General features: G+C 33.9%; 1 protein-coding gene across 1 annotated transcript; it reads left to right on the forward strand.

Annotated features, from left to right (window-relative positions):
* The first annotated feature begins 5,380 nt into the window (after nt 1–5,380).
* Cyp303a1 (Probable cytochrome P450 303a1) lies at nt 5,381–15,365 on the forward strand. Its single transcript, XM_089697851.1, has 4 exons — nt 5,381–5,540; nt 12,318–13,375; nt 13,552–13,669; nt 14,994–15,365. The coding sequence occupies exons 2-4, from the start codon at nt 12,318–12,320 to the stop codon at nt 15,312–15,314; spliced, it is 1,497 nt and encodes a 498-aa protein (XP_089553977.1). The 5' UTR covers nt 5,381–5,540; the 3' UTR covers nt 15,315–15,365.
* The last annotated feature ends 3,028 nt before the right edge of the window (nt 15,366–18,393 follow it).

Raw genomic sequence — 18,393 nt, forward strand, 5'->3', positions numbered from 1 at the left:
TTGGGGGGAAGAGCGGTTGTAGCCTCCCGTATCAGCTGACGGTTTTTCCACCAAGATACAGCCAGCTGACATATATATTTATCCACAGTTACATATAAGGTATCATCAGGTAAATTTTTGTTTGAGAGGAAATAACGGAAAATAAATTTTTCTTTAAATTTAACTTTCATGTTCCAGACACCAGCTGACGTATAATACACCATGTTGTAACCAGCTGACTATTTTTTTTCGTTGAGATATTGGGTTAGCTACAATTTGACAAATTTTTAGCTGAGAGGAAATGAATGAATGAATGTATTTTTTTTCCTATGTGCGTGGGAGGCACCCCCCCCAACCGAGCGCCAGCTGACGTTCACGAGGCTTTATAATACTATACTCTCATGCGTCTGACGAATTATCTCTTGAGAGGAAATAGTTAACCAAATTTGCACCTGGCTCCCTAACCAATAGTCTGCGTCAAAATGACTCCTGCGTTTTCGAAATATAGCTGTATCTTTTTAAATGTCGCGAATCCATAACTGTGCTTATAGGACATTTCATAAGTCACTGAGAGCTAACCTATGGTATAGGTGTCAATAAAGTTAGTGTAACCGATTTTGAAATATAACGACTACGTGAGTCAAAATTACGCATGATTATCTTTACCGTGACTTTTAAGATTTTGACTTCTATGGTAGTTTGAATATTTTTCGGCTTATTATTACTGTATATTGTGACTTATGTTAAATATTTATTTTTATACATATTGAAGCAAATATATTAAACATTTGGGGATAGAAAATTGGAAGAATATTGTATACTAGCCGCTCTTATGCAAAGCCATGAGGGTCCCTGTAAAGAAAACGATAGTGAAGTAGGAGGACCACGAAATTGAAGATGACGAGTAAAGTGACACAGAAGAAGCTTTTCCCGATGAGTTACAAAGTAAAAATGATATATTACATTCAAGCAAAAGGCGGAGTAGATGCATTAGACCGAATGTGTTCCCTGATGTTCAATAGTAGCAAGACAATGAGATGGCCAATGGCTTTATTTTATGGAATCAATAAAATTGCCTGCATATTGCATATTAAATTTATAGCCACAATGTTAACAACAAAGCACAAAAACATCTGAGTCAATAAAACATGAAATATAGAAGCATGGAACTGTCTTCTTTGTTTACGCGTGGGTGTTTAGAATCACCAGCTCTGATAAGATATTTGCGTGATAATATCTCCAATTTGTTATCAAATGAAGTATCTGGTACATCGTAAGAAAGTACTGAGGAGGCCTTCGGAAAAAAAACGTATTTACTTTACTTTTTGTCCTCCTGAAATATGACGAAAGGCAAATTCCTCCTGCAAAAAATGTAACATAGTTATATGTCGTGAGCATACGTTGATATGTGCTAAACTTGTTTCTCACTATTTTTTTTATATAGGTAACTATATGTACAAAATATATATAACATATAAAAAAAGTCTGATAATTGTGGTCAAAAATAAGTTTTTATTAGAAATAATACGAGTTACATGAATGGTAGATTTAAAGCAGACGTATAATGTTTTCGTTCTTTTATATGTATAAAAATAATTAAAAATATATGATTTGTAGTGTGAATTATTCTAATATAACTGTAAATATATAATAACTTACAATTTATAGAAAAAAAAAAATATACCTTGACTTAGAGCTTACTAAGAAACATGCGTAAATTTGACGCATGACTATCTTTCCCGTACTACTCAATATGATTATCTTTCTAGGGTTAAACAGATTCAAGCTGAAGGAGAATCCGTCGTGTCTATGTCAGCCCGGAGTAGAGGAGATTATTACTCACCTGTTACTCGAGTGCCCATTTTTTGCAAGAAATAGATATGTTAGATTGAGCAAAAATTGGGCATGACGATGACGGGTGAGAATCTGCCTTCCGCCCTGGAGGACAATGACAAGTGTACGTTATACGTTCCTACAATATTGTCAATAAGATACATTGAGTGTGAATTAAGGTAAGTTGAATGTTTTGTGCCGTATTTTCAATTAATTGTATTTTATTTTTTCTGTGTGTGTAATTATGCTTTTTTGTATTTTTAAAGCAAATTTTTTTGGTTAAATAGATATAAAAAAAGAAAATAAAGTCTCTGGACTACGTTCCGGAGGAGGCAAAGACAACATCCTGAGATGGCGGGTGCCTCTAAAAAAAAACCTATCCCTGCAGGCTGCAGTGAGAACGTAATAATATATGGGCTGATGATGATGATGACTTTAATACTCTTCGTGCAATGATTATACCGTTTTTATTCAGTTTTATATTAATTAAGTTGTTGAGAGCCAGAAGCTTAGTACAAAATTTGCTAGGACTAATAAAGACTTGACCAAACATTGAAAACCAAGCAAAATAAGCCTATCTGGATTTATTTCTAAAACTAAACTACGAAATAGAAATAAAACTATTGCTCATACAATATCTGCCAATATTATTTCCCTGTATGTATACATTTTTTTATCGACGCTTTGCTATAAATTCTGTACTGATGGACAGATAGGTATCAACCCACTTTTTCGATAGGATAGAAAAATCTTTTTCGAATGAATATTCCTCTACACTACTACTACAGCTGTAGTTATACAGTATTCATAATTATTTATATACGTTATGGTTAATTATTTAATTGAAATAGAATGGATGGTCGATGGATGCATCAACACTAATGATAAAAAGAAATAAAGTTTCTAACTTTACATGCTATGGGGGATAATGTTCAGAACCTCTGATCGGATCATAGAATTTCTTACATTAACAGAAAGTTATGGAGTTAAGTATAACTTTCTGATAGTGAAAGAGTTTAGAACAAAGGCTATTTTTTTCCGCGCGAGCCTGGGCAAATGGTCGATTTTAAAACTACTATAGAGTGTTTAGACCGTAAAATTACAATGTCTGTTCTTAATGCAGGTTTAAATAATAATAGTTAAACAAAACTAAAAAACACGCTTTTTATAGAAACCGAACTAAAAAATGGAATAATTTTATCAAATTAGTGTATTGTCATCGGTCCTCAATAAATCTACAAAGTTTGAACGAAATCTGGCCGTTTAAAGTGGGTCAAAATCGCGCCCAAAGAAGTCGGTTACAAACAAACAAACATACAGGTGAAGCTAATATAAAGCGTGTAAAAATGGATAAATTAACGAACTCAATTATTTTCTAAAATTTTCACAAATGTATTTTTCTGTACCTGGGTACTATTTAAGTTAGTATTAAAAATAAATCCCGTCGTGATAAATGATAATTTACATCTGAAATGAAACATTACATACCTACTTATGATGATTCAGTCCTGAATAGAGAATATTATATGAATAAATTGCTCCGCCATAATTAAATTCGCGATACAGATCCAGGCTTAACAGGGAAGTGATTTTGAATAAAAAAAAAAATTATATTGTGGCCGGTAGAAATTTGTTTACTATTTTCGTGTAAAATTAATAACTTTGCAGTCGACTCGATAATTCTTCAAAAATGTACAAATTTATTTGATGTTTTCGGTATAATATATTTCAATGAGGCTCTTGTAGTTTCGAAATTAACCGTGAAAGCCCACTTGAAAAATGAACTCTAGGCAGAACTATAGGCAGTTATTAAAATAATAGCACGAAATTGTGAACTATGAAAATATTTACAATTCACGCAATTGAGGTTTTGCTTGACTATTGTGGCAGGCGCTTTGTTTTGGATAGTTAAGTGAGATAAACATTTTCAAATTTTTTAGTATCCTCTTAAATGCTGTAAGTCTTTTATTCAGTGATAAAGTTGCTAACAATTTCAACAAATAGTATAACAACATAAAATATAAATGAAGCTTTCATACTATCACAATACGAACACAAACATTCAACATGAATCCGCTTTACACAATAACGGTGAACATAACTACGCATATTATTAAATATGCTCCATACAAACTAACTTTAGTTTAGAACTAAATAATTATCTCGGTTTCCTTTGCTTTGAACAATCTCAATGATAACTAAAGAGCTTTATATGAGCTACTGCATTTGGCAAACGGGGCCGCATTCGTACCTCGCTGTCAAGTCTATTATTATGTTTACAAATATTAATTTATTATGGTACTGGCAGTTGATAGTAAACAGAGATGTTTCCATATAATTTTCTTCGATATGCTTGTATTTGTGAGAAATTTAGGCTCACGATATGACCAACGAAAGAGTGTGCTTTTGTCTTTGCGGGGCAAGGAATTTGAATGTGTGTCACTCATGAGTTTTTAATCCAGGATACTACACTGCAAGGTTATATAAATATAAAAGTTATATACGTATATGTATAACCTATAGAGTTCATTGGTTCAGTTTTTAATAAAGCTCCAATAATAGTAATATGCTGCATTAATAGATCACAGCGGTCAATCTACATATATAGGTTAATCATCAGAGCAGCGGAAATTATATTTTAGAGCACAATCAAACACAAGTGCAATCTTTAGGAAAGACAGACAGGACCGTAGAGGAACCGAAACTGACAGTTTACAAACCGACAACTTGCTTTTCGAGGATCTTGTTGCATCTAGTTATCATTTGAATAATGTTTTGCAAATTGAGATACAATTTCATCAAGAACAAGCCAATTTGATTGCTGTGTTATCAAATTGGTTTAAATAAGCAAATAATTTCATAGCACAAACTCAGATATCAATGTATAAAGTATGACTAAATTGCTCCTTCATCTAGGCGATGATTCAACGAACATTCCACAAGTTTGATACATCTAGTTATTTCACAACGCTCTGAAAGTGTTGAACAATTTATAACAATCCGATGTTTATGAAATTCAAATAAATTGACTCGTTTTGCTACGTTTGCTCAGATTAAACATTTCACGCCTTTCAATTAGTAAGTTTTACCGAGTAGAAGATTTGCTTTTATTTTATGGAAGGGTTATAACATTTATGCATTTTCAAAATAAGCTCATATAGTCTTTATATAAATGTATTATATATAAACAGTCATTATTCTTTTTAATTTCTCGGTGAGAAAAAATGTCGTTTTCATTCATAACTTCATCTATTTTAAATCGTTAAACACACATAAAATTAAAATTTTCCCATCGTCAACGATATTATTTCAGGACAATTAATGCTGTTCAAAATACTATTATTTGCAGCCGCTTGTTTACGTAGTCCATAGCAACTTCACAATTCATATTTTACATCACACTAGCGAGTAATAACTCGTCAACAGTATCGAGTGACACAGTGATATCGGGATAGTGATTAGCCGTCACTCCGCCAAGGATATTCGACCCTTCCTTGTCATACTTTACAAATGAACCCCAATACATTTAGGATGAAACTGGTTTTCCATAAATAACGAAGTGGCCCGCAATCCCCCCCTTTTGCGGTCCCCACCCGCAAAATTACTTGAACACGAGTCGAATTTATCCATCAGTTTACATTGACTTGCATAGCTCTTAGGTTATGTTGTGATTCTGGTTTTCATACCGCATTTGACAGTGCCGCTTTCCGGTTTCAGTGAAAGTTAAGGTAAATCGATTACATACGTTCTGTTGTAATGCGTTACATTTTTATTGATTGTTGCTAATTTTGTGTAGAATAGTAGCTGAGCGATAATTTTTAATAAGTATTTAATTTTTGGTAATTTTTGCACCGGCGAATTTTGTTATTGTTTTAATTTTGGTCCATATTTGTATTAATCAGATTGGTTATCATTACTATAATGTTATAAGTTATAACATTAATATAATGACTGTTACATTCAAAATATTTATAAGTGACCTCATTTTTAAATATATTATATATGTATTATTATTATGTGCATGCAGGTGAAAATATGAATCCTATATATTTTCAGTTAAAATTTAAACATAAAATATACGCATTATATGACATAGAATATAGATAATAAAGAAAATGCGAGTATTGCTTCAATGTAGGTAACACAAAAACCTTGTTTTTAATCGATACAAAATATGTTTCAGTAATACAGATAATTAAAAGTGATTATATAAACATCGTCACAAATAACAAAGCCGTAATATGAACGTAACCGGTTCTTATACAAATATTTCGTTATGTGTAACTTTCTTTGGCGCATTCAAGCGCAAACGTTGCTATATTTTTTTAATATGCAAAAGAAAGTAGGTTAATATCATGTTTGACGATTTTATTGCAATAAAATATCCTATGTTTGTGGCGAATTGATGACCCTCAGTTCGCATTTGAAATTACTAGGGGACCAGTTAATGTAGACCTGTGTGATGTATGGCGACGCTTATGTAATAGGGCCAAGTTGTAAATCAAAATTTAATTCAAACTTTATAAACCATAGACTATACATTGGTCGTACATTTATAAATAAGTTGTTGAGAATGGTTTGAAGGGGCAAGATTTTAACAAAAATATTTTTTTCGCGATTATTTTGTAGCTGTGCCCCGCGGTTTCATCCATGTCAAACTTTACGTAAAAATTAAAAATAGATATAGCTTATGTATGACCTTTCCTCCATATATGGACCATTAAACTCAATAGGAATTTTTGACTCGAATCATTGTTCTTGAGATCAGCCCGTACAAACAAACGAATACTTTTATACTATTAAATTATTAATGATCGAAGTTATATTTGTTACATATCTTGTATGCATGATATATTCTTTGCTAGCTCTCCGCCCGCGGCTTCGCACGTTTTGTCTAAAACCTAATTAATTATATACTAAAAGCTTCCTCTTGAATCACTATTTATCAGAATCAAATTCCGTAAAGATTTAAGCATACACAGGGACAGAGAAAGTGACTTTGTTTTATACTATGTACCTAGAGATTTCCTCGTTAAATCATCTTCCGAAACACTGAACAAAAATAATTTTCCCTATAATATTAATAATTAAAAGTTATTTTTAGAATTTTCTTTCTTAAGTATATTGAATTTTATTTTTATATTTTACACGGTTTGCGTTTTATTTTTATAATCGATGTATGAATCGATATGCAACACTTTGATGTCAAAGTCTAAAAATATTACGCTACAAATAATATTTTAATTTCACATTCTCATCAAAATCATTTTGAATTATCAAGCTTGAATATTATTAATTAAATTTGGATAATAATTTCATGTCGTCGGCTTAACAAGGAATGATTAATTATTAGTCGTCGCAATAAGGTTCATCTTAAGGTGGTTAATATTGACAGGTTACTTTATTTAAAAACCATTTGCAATTTGAAATACTTAACTATAATAAATGTTATCTTTTTAATACGGTACATTTTATAACTATACGTTTAAAATATACTTTTCTACAAGATGAATATGTACCTATTTATCTTCTTAAAATAGGTAAATATAGCAAATCCCAGACACACATAATTTTTCCCGGGATGAAAACTAAAAGAAAGAACCCTTGTCACTCAGGGATACCTAATGTATCTTTTTAAACTCATGAACGAATGTCCAAAATCAGTTGAATACTTTTTTAGTTTATAACAGTAGGTATTAAGGTATACATGGTAGGTAGTTATATTTTAAAAACATGACTAATGAACGATGTACGAACTAGTACAAAAATATAAAGATAATTATTTTTTGTATGATCATTACGTGCCCTACGACTAACGACCACTAGACATTCGTCTAAATTAATATTTAAAATTTAAGCGAATACTTCTGTTCAAATAATAGGAGCAAAATAACAACAAAATACGAGTATACCTACTGCTTAGGATTTGACGTCAGACGTACCCTGATGTACCCTGACGTACCCTAACCATCTCCCTTTGCGAGATTTGATTTCATTACCTCTTGTCTAACGCAGTAAATACACGGTGCATTGTGAGTGGCATTCAATTTTAAATGCAGACGTAAAAGTGAAATTTTCATACAAAAATTTTACTTCATGCATTCATTTGAGATCTTTAATAGTCTTCTAAATAATGAATCTCGTTTTTAGTGAGACTCAGAAACTAATGGTAATTAAATAGCATGAGACATCATCATATTAAAATTTAAGCCTAATTTTCCAAATTCAAAACTTTATTCCAACCAAATGTTTAAATAAAATGACATACATTTTGAAAAGAAATGAATTGCAATGAAATCTTTACTACGACATTACGGAAAAGTAAAATATGAAATCGAAAGAAACTACCCAACCAGCAAAGATGTCCTATAACAATAACTTACATCACTAAAAAGCTTTTTAAATGACGTATAACAGTGTCGCGGTGACAAGCTTGTTGTATAATAGCGTTTAATGAGATGATTTTGCTCTATAATCATACACAGCAAATTTGTCCCATAACAAGGTGATGTAAACGTTTATATCACTATTTTATACGGCGTTTATAGAGCAGCTCTTATCCAGATTTTGGTACAGCAATAACAGGACGATATTATCACATAACAGCGCTGGTGGTCTCTTTTTTACAGCAAATTAGTGCAATAAACGATTCTAGGGTAACCTTTATAGTCCCATGCCTATAGAGGCGTAAAAAAATCTACAATAGGACAATTTAGTGTTGTAATGGTTTTCCTTATTACTATTATAGCACTGTGAATCTTCATGGTTGCTGAAACTCCATAATACAGCAATTAGGTGATATATCCGAGTTTTATATCACTTCTTTGTAACCTAATTGAATTATATTAGTGTTTTTCTGCCCATTATAACGCAGTGGTTTAATAGCTGAGTGGTCAGAGTTATAGGACTGATTTACTGTATATAAAAGAGTTAATAACTCTGTTATGTAACAAAAACGGCGTATTAATGTAGTAAAATGCGACACTTACGAGAGATATACGGCCTATAAGAGAGTTTCTTTCACTTTAAAACAACAAAAACCTGCCATATTGTCAGCACCGTCTCGTAAATAAATGAAGGGTTCTATTTAATAATCATGGATTGAATGAATTTAAAAAAATCGCAGCTTCAGTAACGATTGACACCAGACAAATTCAAGGTGAGGCTTCGAATACGGACAATGATTCCGTACAATCTGTTACATCCTATGAACAAAACCAAGTTAACAGCCATCATGTGGTTTGTGATAATTCAGAATCAGACCATTCAGACACTAGTGTTTTGCTTGACACTTCGGGATCGGATTCTAAAAATCGGAATTTACACTAGAAAATACAAAATAAAACATGTTATGGGTTTTCTATTTACATCAGGGAACCCTACTAATTTAATCCAGTATATGGCATAACAGTTGTCAAAACTACGTTCGTTTGCGGACGTATAATAGCCACGGAGTTGCTATTTGGCATCCTATACAGCAATTTGGTGTAAAATTAGTTTTTTAATTACTTAAAACTCAATAATTCGAGGGGGGCATGAAAAAAACAGCTTAATTATGCATATAATCTATCAGTAAAATTTCATTCACAAGTCAGTTTATGTATCTAACATAATTAACAGTGTAACAAAAATTAATATTCGACACCACGATGATGGTTCCTATAGTCATTTACTCGTATTATCAATTGGTACACGATTTACCATTTTGTATTATAATTATAGCGTCGCAGTGACTTGTACATCGCAACTTCGTGCTACAAAAGATTTGCGGTTACTCTTAAAACACAACTTCGCGCTGTAACAGCATCGCGGTTCCTTTTATATCACTACTTCGCTCTATAACAGCATCGCGATTCTATAAGTGTACTCTTCTATAGGTCCAATTGGCATCTGAGTTGCTGTTACAGCAACACAATACCACCAAATAGCTTTATAAATGCGCCACTTTGGGGTTTATACAACGTTCTTATCACCCAGAACTACCAATTAGCACCTCTGAAACGTTCTTATCCCTTCTATAGAGCAACGATTTGCTGGTTGGGTACTATTCTTCAGATTTTATTCGACTTTCTCCTACGAAAGATACACTTTAAAGCGAGATTTTATAATACTAAATAATATTATAACATAATTATAAAATTGAACACAATAAACCCCAAGCCGAGCGAACGGGGTTAAAAATATCGGGGTTCAGTCATTAAAAATATTCACTATTTTGTTCGCGGTTTCACTTCAAACTCAGTTTTTAATTAGGATCGCGTTAAGTCAAGCGAATTATGCACACCTCAACATTAATTTTTGTTCATTATATTTTCATACACTGCTGCAACAGTATCGTTATAAATACCAAATGCAGAATAGAAATACGGATCGTCTGTCTGTCCGTGACCCCCACTAGCTTCGGAAACATTAAATAATATTATAATGAATAAATCTCTTTGAAACTTATTTAGTTAAATGCATAATATTCGCATATAAAATAAGACCATAAAACACTAAATACATAATGATTATAGTTTGTATGTGTACCGTGATCACGTGACCCCACGTGGGAGAGAAGTGTTTCTTGTGTTGAAATATTATTATTGTGAAAATCGTAAGTAATTTACTAGTATTTTCATCAGTCTTATTTTTGGTTCATTTTAAGTAATTACGTGAAAGTTAATGCCTATACTATAGTTGCATTACCAACACCGGCTTGACATTTTTGATTGTTTATTTTCGTGAAAAGATTTTCTCATATTCCGAAGTATTTTGTTAAAATCATACAAATATATACAGTAATTTTGCAAACTATACTAGTCTTTGCCATACTTAATCATGCCAGTAAGCCAGTTACTAGCTTATCAGGATTTCAAGCGTATAATTACAGTTTACATGTTTACTTCAAGCCTTGTCAACTCCATTTCATTATAAATGTAATATAGGTACTAGCCGATTGTCCCGGCTCTGTTTGGATCATTAGAGTACTTATAATATATCATTAGAGTATAATATAATATAGCATTAGAGTAGGTATATAAAGCACAGAACATATAAAAGAGGTGTCACTCAGGTACAATGCTTTCGGCCGGTGAAAGAATTTTCCAAATTGATCTAACTGTTTCGGAGGCTATTTATTATATAATTTCCGAGAAAGAAACACATAATCAAATCTATTCACTTTATAGTATTAGTGTAACTACTAAATAATTGTGCAATAGTGTTGTGTGTTTAAGTGAATAATATAAAACTTTCTTGTCCATACCTACTATACTTAATTAAAAAAAGAAAAACAGATGAACCCTAGATTTTTTTAACTATTTTATCCGTTCTACGAATCTACTCGTAAAAATCAACCTCTTCAGTTTTTGAAATACATAAATTTCTATATTCAATCTGTAAAGTTTTTAAAAGGGTATGAAAATGGTTCTCCGCTTTTCTAGCAATTGAAACCGCGGGACGCAGCTAGTTTATACATAATACAATCGAAATTGATTAGGCTATCAAATTTAATATGAGGTAATCATGCAATTATCTATCTGTAACGTACAAGGAAATTTGTTCATTACATCCTTAGATTATTAAGTAAATGATTTAAGATTACATCCAATATCCATCTGTTCGTTGTAGGTATGCAGAATAAGCATTTGATATTATATTGGTTGTGGTCAAGTTGTAGCTAAGGTTGTAGTTTTATTGAATACGGTTGATTTTCTTTTGATTGAGGCGAGATAAAAACAAAACATTGACATTGAATTTTTGCATGATTCAAATGAAAAATTAAAATTTAAACTTTCGTTCTTCTATTCTCTAAATAAAATCAATAGGTAAAGCAATATCATCTTTTCCGCTGTTTAATGCAATGCGATCAATATTATTTTATTCACTTTATGTTTTATGAGTTTTATAATAAGTTTTTTGATTAATGAATACACTTGCGATACATTTTTTCAAATTCAAATCAAATTTGATCCAAAATCCCATTCAATCTCATTTTTGAAAACCATCTGAACTGAAGTCTAAACGCCGTTTTACCAATTTCCGAATAACTGCAGCCAAACGGACATTTCAGCGTATTTCAAAAGATTGAACTCTATCTTGTTTTTTCAATACCAGAATCTGGTTGAAGCGGGTCCGTCCCCCGAAAGCCAATAAGAAGGTTTGAAATCGAGATATTGCTAAAAGCCGAGCGGGGAACCATTGTGAAATTCCATTGACATTTCTATACAGATTCCCGGGAATTATTCACTTCTTTCAATGACCATCAGATGCAATTTTTAGTCCGTTTTGCTATTAAAGCTGGAATAGAGTTAACATTGCGTCGTTTTGGAGATTAAATCACGATTTAAGTACTGTTTAAAGAAAGAAAACGTTTATTCATATACCATACTATTCAAACAAAAACAATGAATTAATATTATGCTACGTCTATAAATTAGACGCAGCGCTGATTTTTAGAAGTTTAGTAGTATTTCAATAACAAAAGATAAAAGTTGCTTAGAAAATTATTTCTTTTGTTTCAGATGTGGTTAACAGTAGTTGTAATTGCTGCGATAATTTTTTTAATACTATATTTGGACACAGTGAAACCAAAGAAATTTCCTCCCGGTCCGAAATGGTTTCCAATACTAGGCTGTGCGTATGAAATACAGAAAATCCGCGAGAAAAGCGGTTATTTATACAAATGTATCCAGATATTATCCGATATGTATACTCCAGACAGCTCCATAGTGGGCATTAAAATCGGAAAAGATCGGATCGTCATAGTAAACAGCCTTGAAGCGAATAAAGAAATGCTTTATCACGAAGACTTTGATGGTCGGCCAAAGGGTATATTCTACCAAACGCGGACCTGGGGAGAGAGGAAAGGAGTGCTGCTCACAGACGGGGAACTATGGAAGGAACAAAGAAGGTTCCTAATAAAACATTTGAAAGAGTTCGGCTTCGGTAGACGGGGCATGTTGGAAATATCGCAGTCAGAAGCGAGCCACGTCGTTAAAGACGTATTCAAAGCGATGGGAGAGAAAGGCTGCGCTGAAATATACATGCACAACTTCTTCAACACATACATATTGAATACTTTGTGGACGATGATGGCTGGGATTCGTTATGAACCAAGCGATCCAGAGATGGTACTGCTCCAACAACTCTTATTCGATTTGTTCGCTGCTATCGACATGGTTGGATGCACTTTTAGTCACTTTCCTATACTCAGTGTGGTAGCCCCGAAAGCGTCTGGTTACTCGAATTTCGTCATGACTCATGAGAGAATTTGGGAGTTTCTCCGGGACGAGATTAATAAACACAAGGCGCGGTTTGATCCAAACGTCGAAGATAAAGACTTCATGGACGTTTATATTCGAGTTTTGAATCAGCCAGGGGAGAAGATGACATATTCAGAGGGCCAGCTTGTAGCTATGTGCATGGACATGTTTATGGCCGGCACAGAAACTACGAGCAAAAGCATGAGCTTCTGTTTTAGCTACTTGGTCCGGAACCAAGAAGCACAGAAGAAGGCACAGGAAGAACTCGACAGGGTCGTCGGTAGGGACCGTGCACCTACTCTAGAAGATAAAGTGAAGTAAGTAACGCTTATTGGATAGATCTAAAGAGACTCGTATATAATTATTTAATTGACATAAAGTTATTCGTATCTATTCAAATTATTTAAAATGCATCTTGTTTAATCAAATCAATGTGTAAAGATCGTCTTCTTAACGTTAATATCATGTACTGAACTGTATTTTTTACTTTTAGCTTGCCATACAATGAAGCTATTGTTCATGAATGCGTTCGTCACTTCATGGGAAGGACATTTGGTGTTCCCCACCGCGCCCTGAAAGATACCACACTCGCTGGATACAGAATTCCCAAGGTAAATCCTACAAATATTATAAACACGCAAGTTTGTGAGGATGGATGGATGGACGGATATTTGATATTCTTTCACGTAACCGATAGTCGACAGTCTTTCACTACCGAACCGATTACAATGACATTTGGTATGTAGGTAGCTGAAGACCCAGAATAAGACATTGGCTGGACAACGCGGGTGAAACCGCGAGCGGAAATCTAGTACTAAATAATATTTTCTCAGTATGTAACCCAAACACTTATTCAGTTACACGAAGCAATTCTGAATCGTCTTCTATTTGAAAACCTTCGATCTAATAGGGTAAAATTGATTTCAAGTCATTTATTATTCCGTCTATCATAAAATATTGCAGTACCTAATTAATTGTAAATTAATAGGTTTCTTTCTTTTCTGAGAAAAACTGCGATAGGCATATATCTATGTTAGAGCGTGGTTGTATTACGTAATTAAATACTGATATAATATTTCTAAGACATCTTTACTCGACCAAAGTCAAGACAAGAATGACTCGCAAGTCGCAACTGCAGACGACCGTTATTTATAGGACGATCAAAACAACTATTCGAGTGGTGAGACTGTGTGAGTCAGCGCAGGTTTTATATTTTGTGTTGTTTTGATCGTTATTTTGAATATGACATGAAATATTATTATAACTTGATAATTAAATGATTGATAATACTTTTATCCAATTGATTATTATTAAAATAATTAATTAAGTTAATCAATTGATTTACTTTTAAAATATAATTTTATCGTTAAATTAAACGCGCTAACATATACAGGGTGTCCCACTATCGGTATACTAAGCGCGAAGGGATTTGTAGTTTTGCATACACTGATCACGTAAAAAATACTTAAACAACAAAATTACGTTCAAAATTGTTTGCTAAATTTTTCCTTAAAATCCATGTTTTCTCCTCTAGCTTCGTGCAGCCGACATATACCGCTTCGGTAATGTGAGCGTTTTGTCTATGAAAACATAATTTTAAAAGATAGCTCACGTGCGGGTGGCAAAGCTGGGCGGGTTGCTTGTTATGGGTGTACACATAGAGTTTTAAGAATTCATCTATTTGAAAAAAAATGCGTCTGGAATTTTTTAAGTATTTTTTACGAACTCAGCGTATGCAAAACTATAACCTCCTTTGAGCTTAGTATACCGTCAGTGGGACACCCTGTATATTATATTGTAAAAAAAATTAAAATAAACAGCAAACGCACCTCTAATTTCCAACAAAAACTTTATAACGATAACATATTAGGTACATAAATATAATTAAACGATTCATGATTCCGTTGCACAAACTAACGACCCAATTTATTCCAGGATACAATGGTAGTCTCGAACTATACGAATATCCTGATGGACGAGAACCTGTACCCTGACCCTTACGAATTCAAGCCGGAACGTTTTATATCCAATGGCAAGATCTCCTTACCAGACCATTACTTCCCGTTCGGTCTGGCAAAGCACCGCTGTCTGGGAGACGTTCTGGCGAAGTGCAACATTTTCATATTTACGACATCTGTTCTGCAGAGGTTTTCTCTACTGCCTGTGCCAGGGCAGCCTCTGCCATCGTTGATTCACGTGGACGGCGCCACGCCATCAGCCGCCCCTTTCAAGGCACTAATTGTAAGCCGATATTGATAAGTAAATAAATTATTGTGAAATAAATAGTGTATAATGCGATTTGGGTGATAGTGTTGTTTTATTAAAACTAAATATGTACCAAGTTGCAAGTTTAGAAATAAGGTTTTATATTTCCAGCTTCTTACATTATAGACAAAATAAATAACATCACTTCAGTAAAATAGAATATAGCCAACTAATTAGCACTATAAAACTAAAATATTAGAATATTCAGTTTCATTATGATCCAAAATTTCAGTGAAACAAAGGAAATACAAGTTTGTACTCATTGCCAACTTAAATACTCGTATAGAAATGAAATAAAAGCCAAGAAAAATGGTCCTCTAGTAACCTGATCATTTCTTTCTCCTCAGAAAGCAAGACCTTTCCATATCATTTATGGGGACACACATACCGAGACAAATAAATACAATAAGTTTTTGAAGTGAAACTTCTAATAGGCGCGTTGGGAGTTAAAGCGACAATTTAAGTATCTTTGAATCTTGCTGAAGAAGTTTCACTTCTAATACCCCAGCCACACTATGCTACTCGTCCTGCTACTCGTCCTGCTACTCGTCCTGCTCCTCGTCCTGCTCCTCGTCCTGCTCATCGCGCTGCCTCTCGCCTCGATATTGCCGTCTGGCCACACACTGCTCTACTCGCGCGATTAATCGCGACGCTCTTCACTAGGGATGGGTCGTCGACGTATTTTTCATCAACGAGACTAGATCGTTAAATGTCGTTCATCAACTAGTCGTTCAACTAATTAAAATCTTCGACTAGTCCATGTGTAAAATAAATAACTATTATTAAATAAATTCTTAAAACAATAAATTCTAATCTCAATAAAACAATTAATAAATGTTTATGCTTTCTTACAAAAATTATACTCCCTAAAAAAAGGATTACTAAAAAACTTATTATCGTTTGTTTTTATAGTTTAAATTCAAAACATTGGTCTTGTAAACCAAAAATATTTTTTTTTTAAAAACTTCAAAGAAAAGAATTTATTCTTATCAATAAGACTGTTTAGCCGCTGAATTCAACGAGTGCATTGGTGAGCGATGGACTAGTCGAATCGTTGAGTGTACATATAGACGGTTAATTTAACTAGTCCGTTGATTCCATGACGCCCATCCCTAATTCGCACTCGTATTGCCGGTCCTTTGACTCGCGCGCAAAAGCCGACAAAATAGGGAGCAGTGAGCAGGACGATGAGCACGACGAGTGGCATGACGAGTAACGTGGCCACACTACGTCCCTGCCTACTTCCCTCGTCACTTCCCATACCACTCGTCGAGTCGTGTGGCTGGGGTATAACACGTGTGCTCGGCTTTTTTGTAAGTGAAGGGAAAAATATTTGAAAATATAAGATCATTTGAAACAAAAAGCCTATAGCCATCCATATATGGACACCTCTTTCAAACTCATGGCGTCAAACAAGGTAAGTCAGGAGGAACAACTAGTCTTCACGGCAGTCCATCCACATTACTACGAGTTACAACAAAATGCATAATATCTATGTATTTATTACCGGTTTCTTACATAACTTGTTACGACAATGTTCGCTAAAAAGTGGGTTAGTTTATGTTTAACGTGGGCTAGGTTTAGGTATCGAATACTGCTATTTTTGTAAGGTGACCCCAATATCAGGTGATGACCCAAGTGGACCCCAATTTCATCCAATAAGAAATTTAGTTTGGTAAATCTGTTTTAAAATAGCTATCCACTATTAATATTAGAATGTATTTTTTGTGGTTATTTTCAAACATCGTTAGTACATGTTTTAATGTGTCAATTGACTGAATGATAGTGTTAGTGACTTAAAAATAATCATGGATGCCAGGAAAAGGGTTCGAACCGCACATTGTATTCCGAATAATATTGTAAGAGATATTACTGCAGTGTTAGAATGTAAAAAATTGATCAGATTAAAAATTAATAAAACCTTAGTAATCATAGTATAAATTTCTTGGATAAAAGCTCGTAAGAAACTATTTAGTATAAATTACTATTTAGTAATCTGTGCTGATAAAGGCAAGTACACCCCTTTTATAGTTTTCCGATGGTTTTATGGGTTGATGGTTTATTATTAGGTATGTTTTGTAGTTCAAAATTCGTCTGAATGGTACGCGATAATTATCATTCTTCTTGTCGTAATAATAATAAATAAATAAATACACTTTATTCAGCACCATGTAAATACACGTAAAAAAAGAAACAGACAATATGATTATAAAGCTAAAAAGGCGGCCTTATCGCTACTAAGCGATTTCTACCAGGCAACCTATGGGTAGGATTTTTAATTATAAGAAAGAGGTGAAAACAATAGGTGGTGCAGCAATGAAAATGAATTACAGTATATTTAAACCATACAACTACTTATATTATAAATACATAATAATCTTATATATAAAAATGAATCGCAAAATGTGTTGGTAAGCGCATAACTCGAGAACGGCTGAACCGATTTCGATAATTCTTTTTTTATTATATTCCTTGAAGTACGAGGATGGTTCTTATGTAGAGAAAACGTAAATATTATGTACCACGGGCGAAGCCGGGGCGGACCGCTAGTATGTAATAAATGTAATTTAAGAATACCTACCTATACATTATATACATATTAATATATACGTACACATAATATACAATACATACTGGTCGCGCCAATATAAAAATATACGTAAATATATTCTCGATATGAAAGTGGACTGTATTCAGATCTACGTGGTGTTAGCAAAGAGGGATAGACAGGATACACACGGCACGTACCTCGTCGGAGGGAGTAGCGTCCAGAACACACGCGCCGCCACGCGGTCAGGGTCCTCCAGCTCGCGGCGGGCAAGAACGGCGTCCAGTCCCACACTCCACACAAACACACACGCGGCGGTGAGCGCGACCAAGGGCCGGGGCACGGGATACCCCGGTGGCGTTACAAGGGCACAATGCCTGATGATCTAGAGAGCCTCGTGGAAGCTCTCCGGCGGTGGCCGAGTCCCGAACCTCGCGAAGGAACGGAGCGAACCCGACTGACTGCAGCGACACGAACGTCGCGTTCACGTCTTATTGGACGTGTCACGTGGTTAGTGACCAC

Source organism: Colias philodice, chromosome 1 (genome assembly GCF_061535455.1).
Source record: "Colias philodice isolate Cphi_HAF_F1 chromosome 1, ilColPhil1 Martin Lab GWU primary, whole genome shotgun sequence".
Taxonomy (NCBI): Eukaryota; Metazoa; Arthropoda; class Insecta; order Lepidoptera; family Pieridae; genus Colias; species Colias philodice.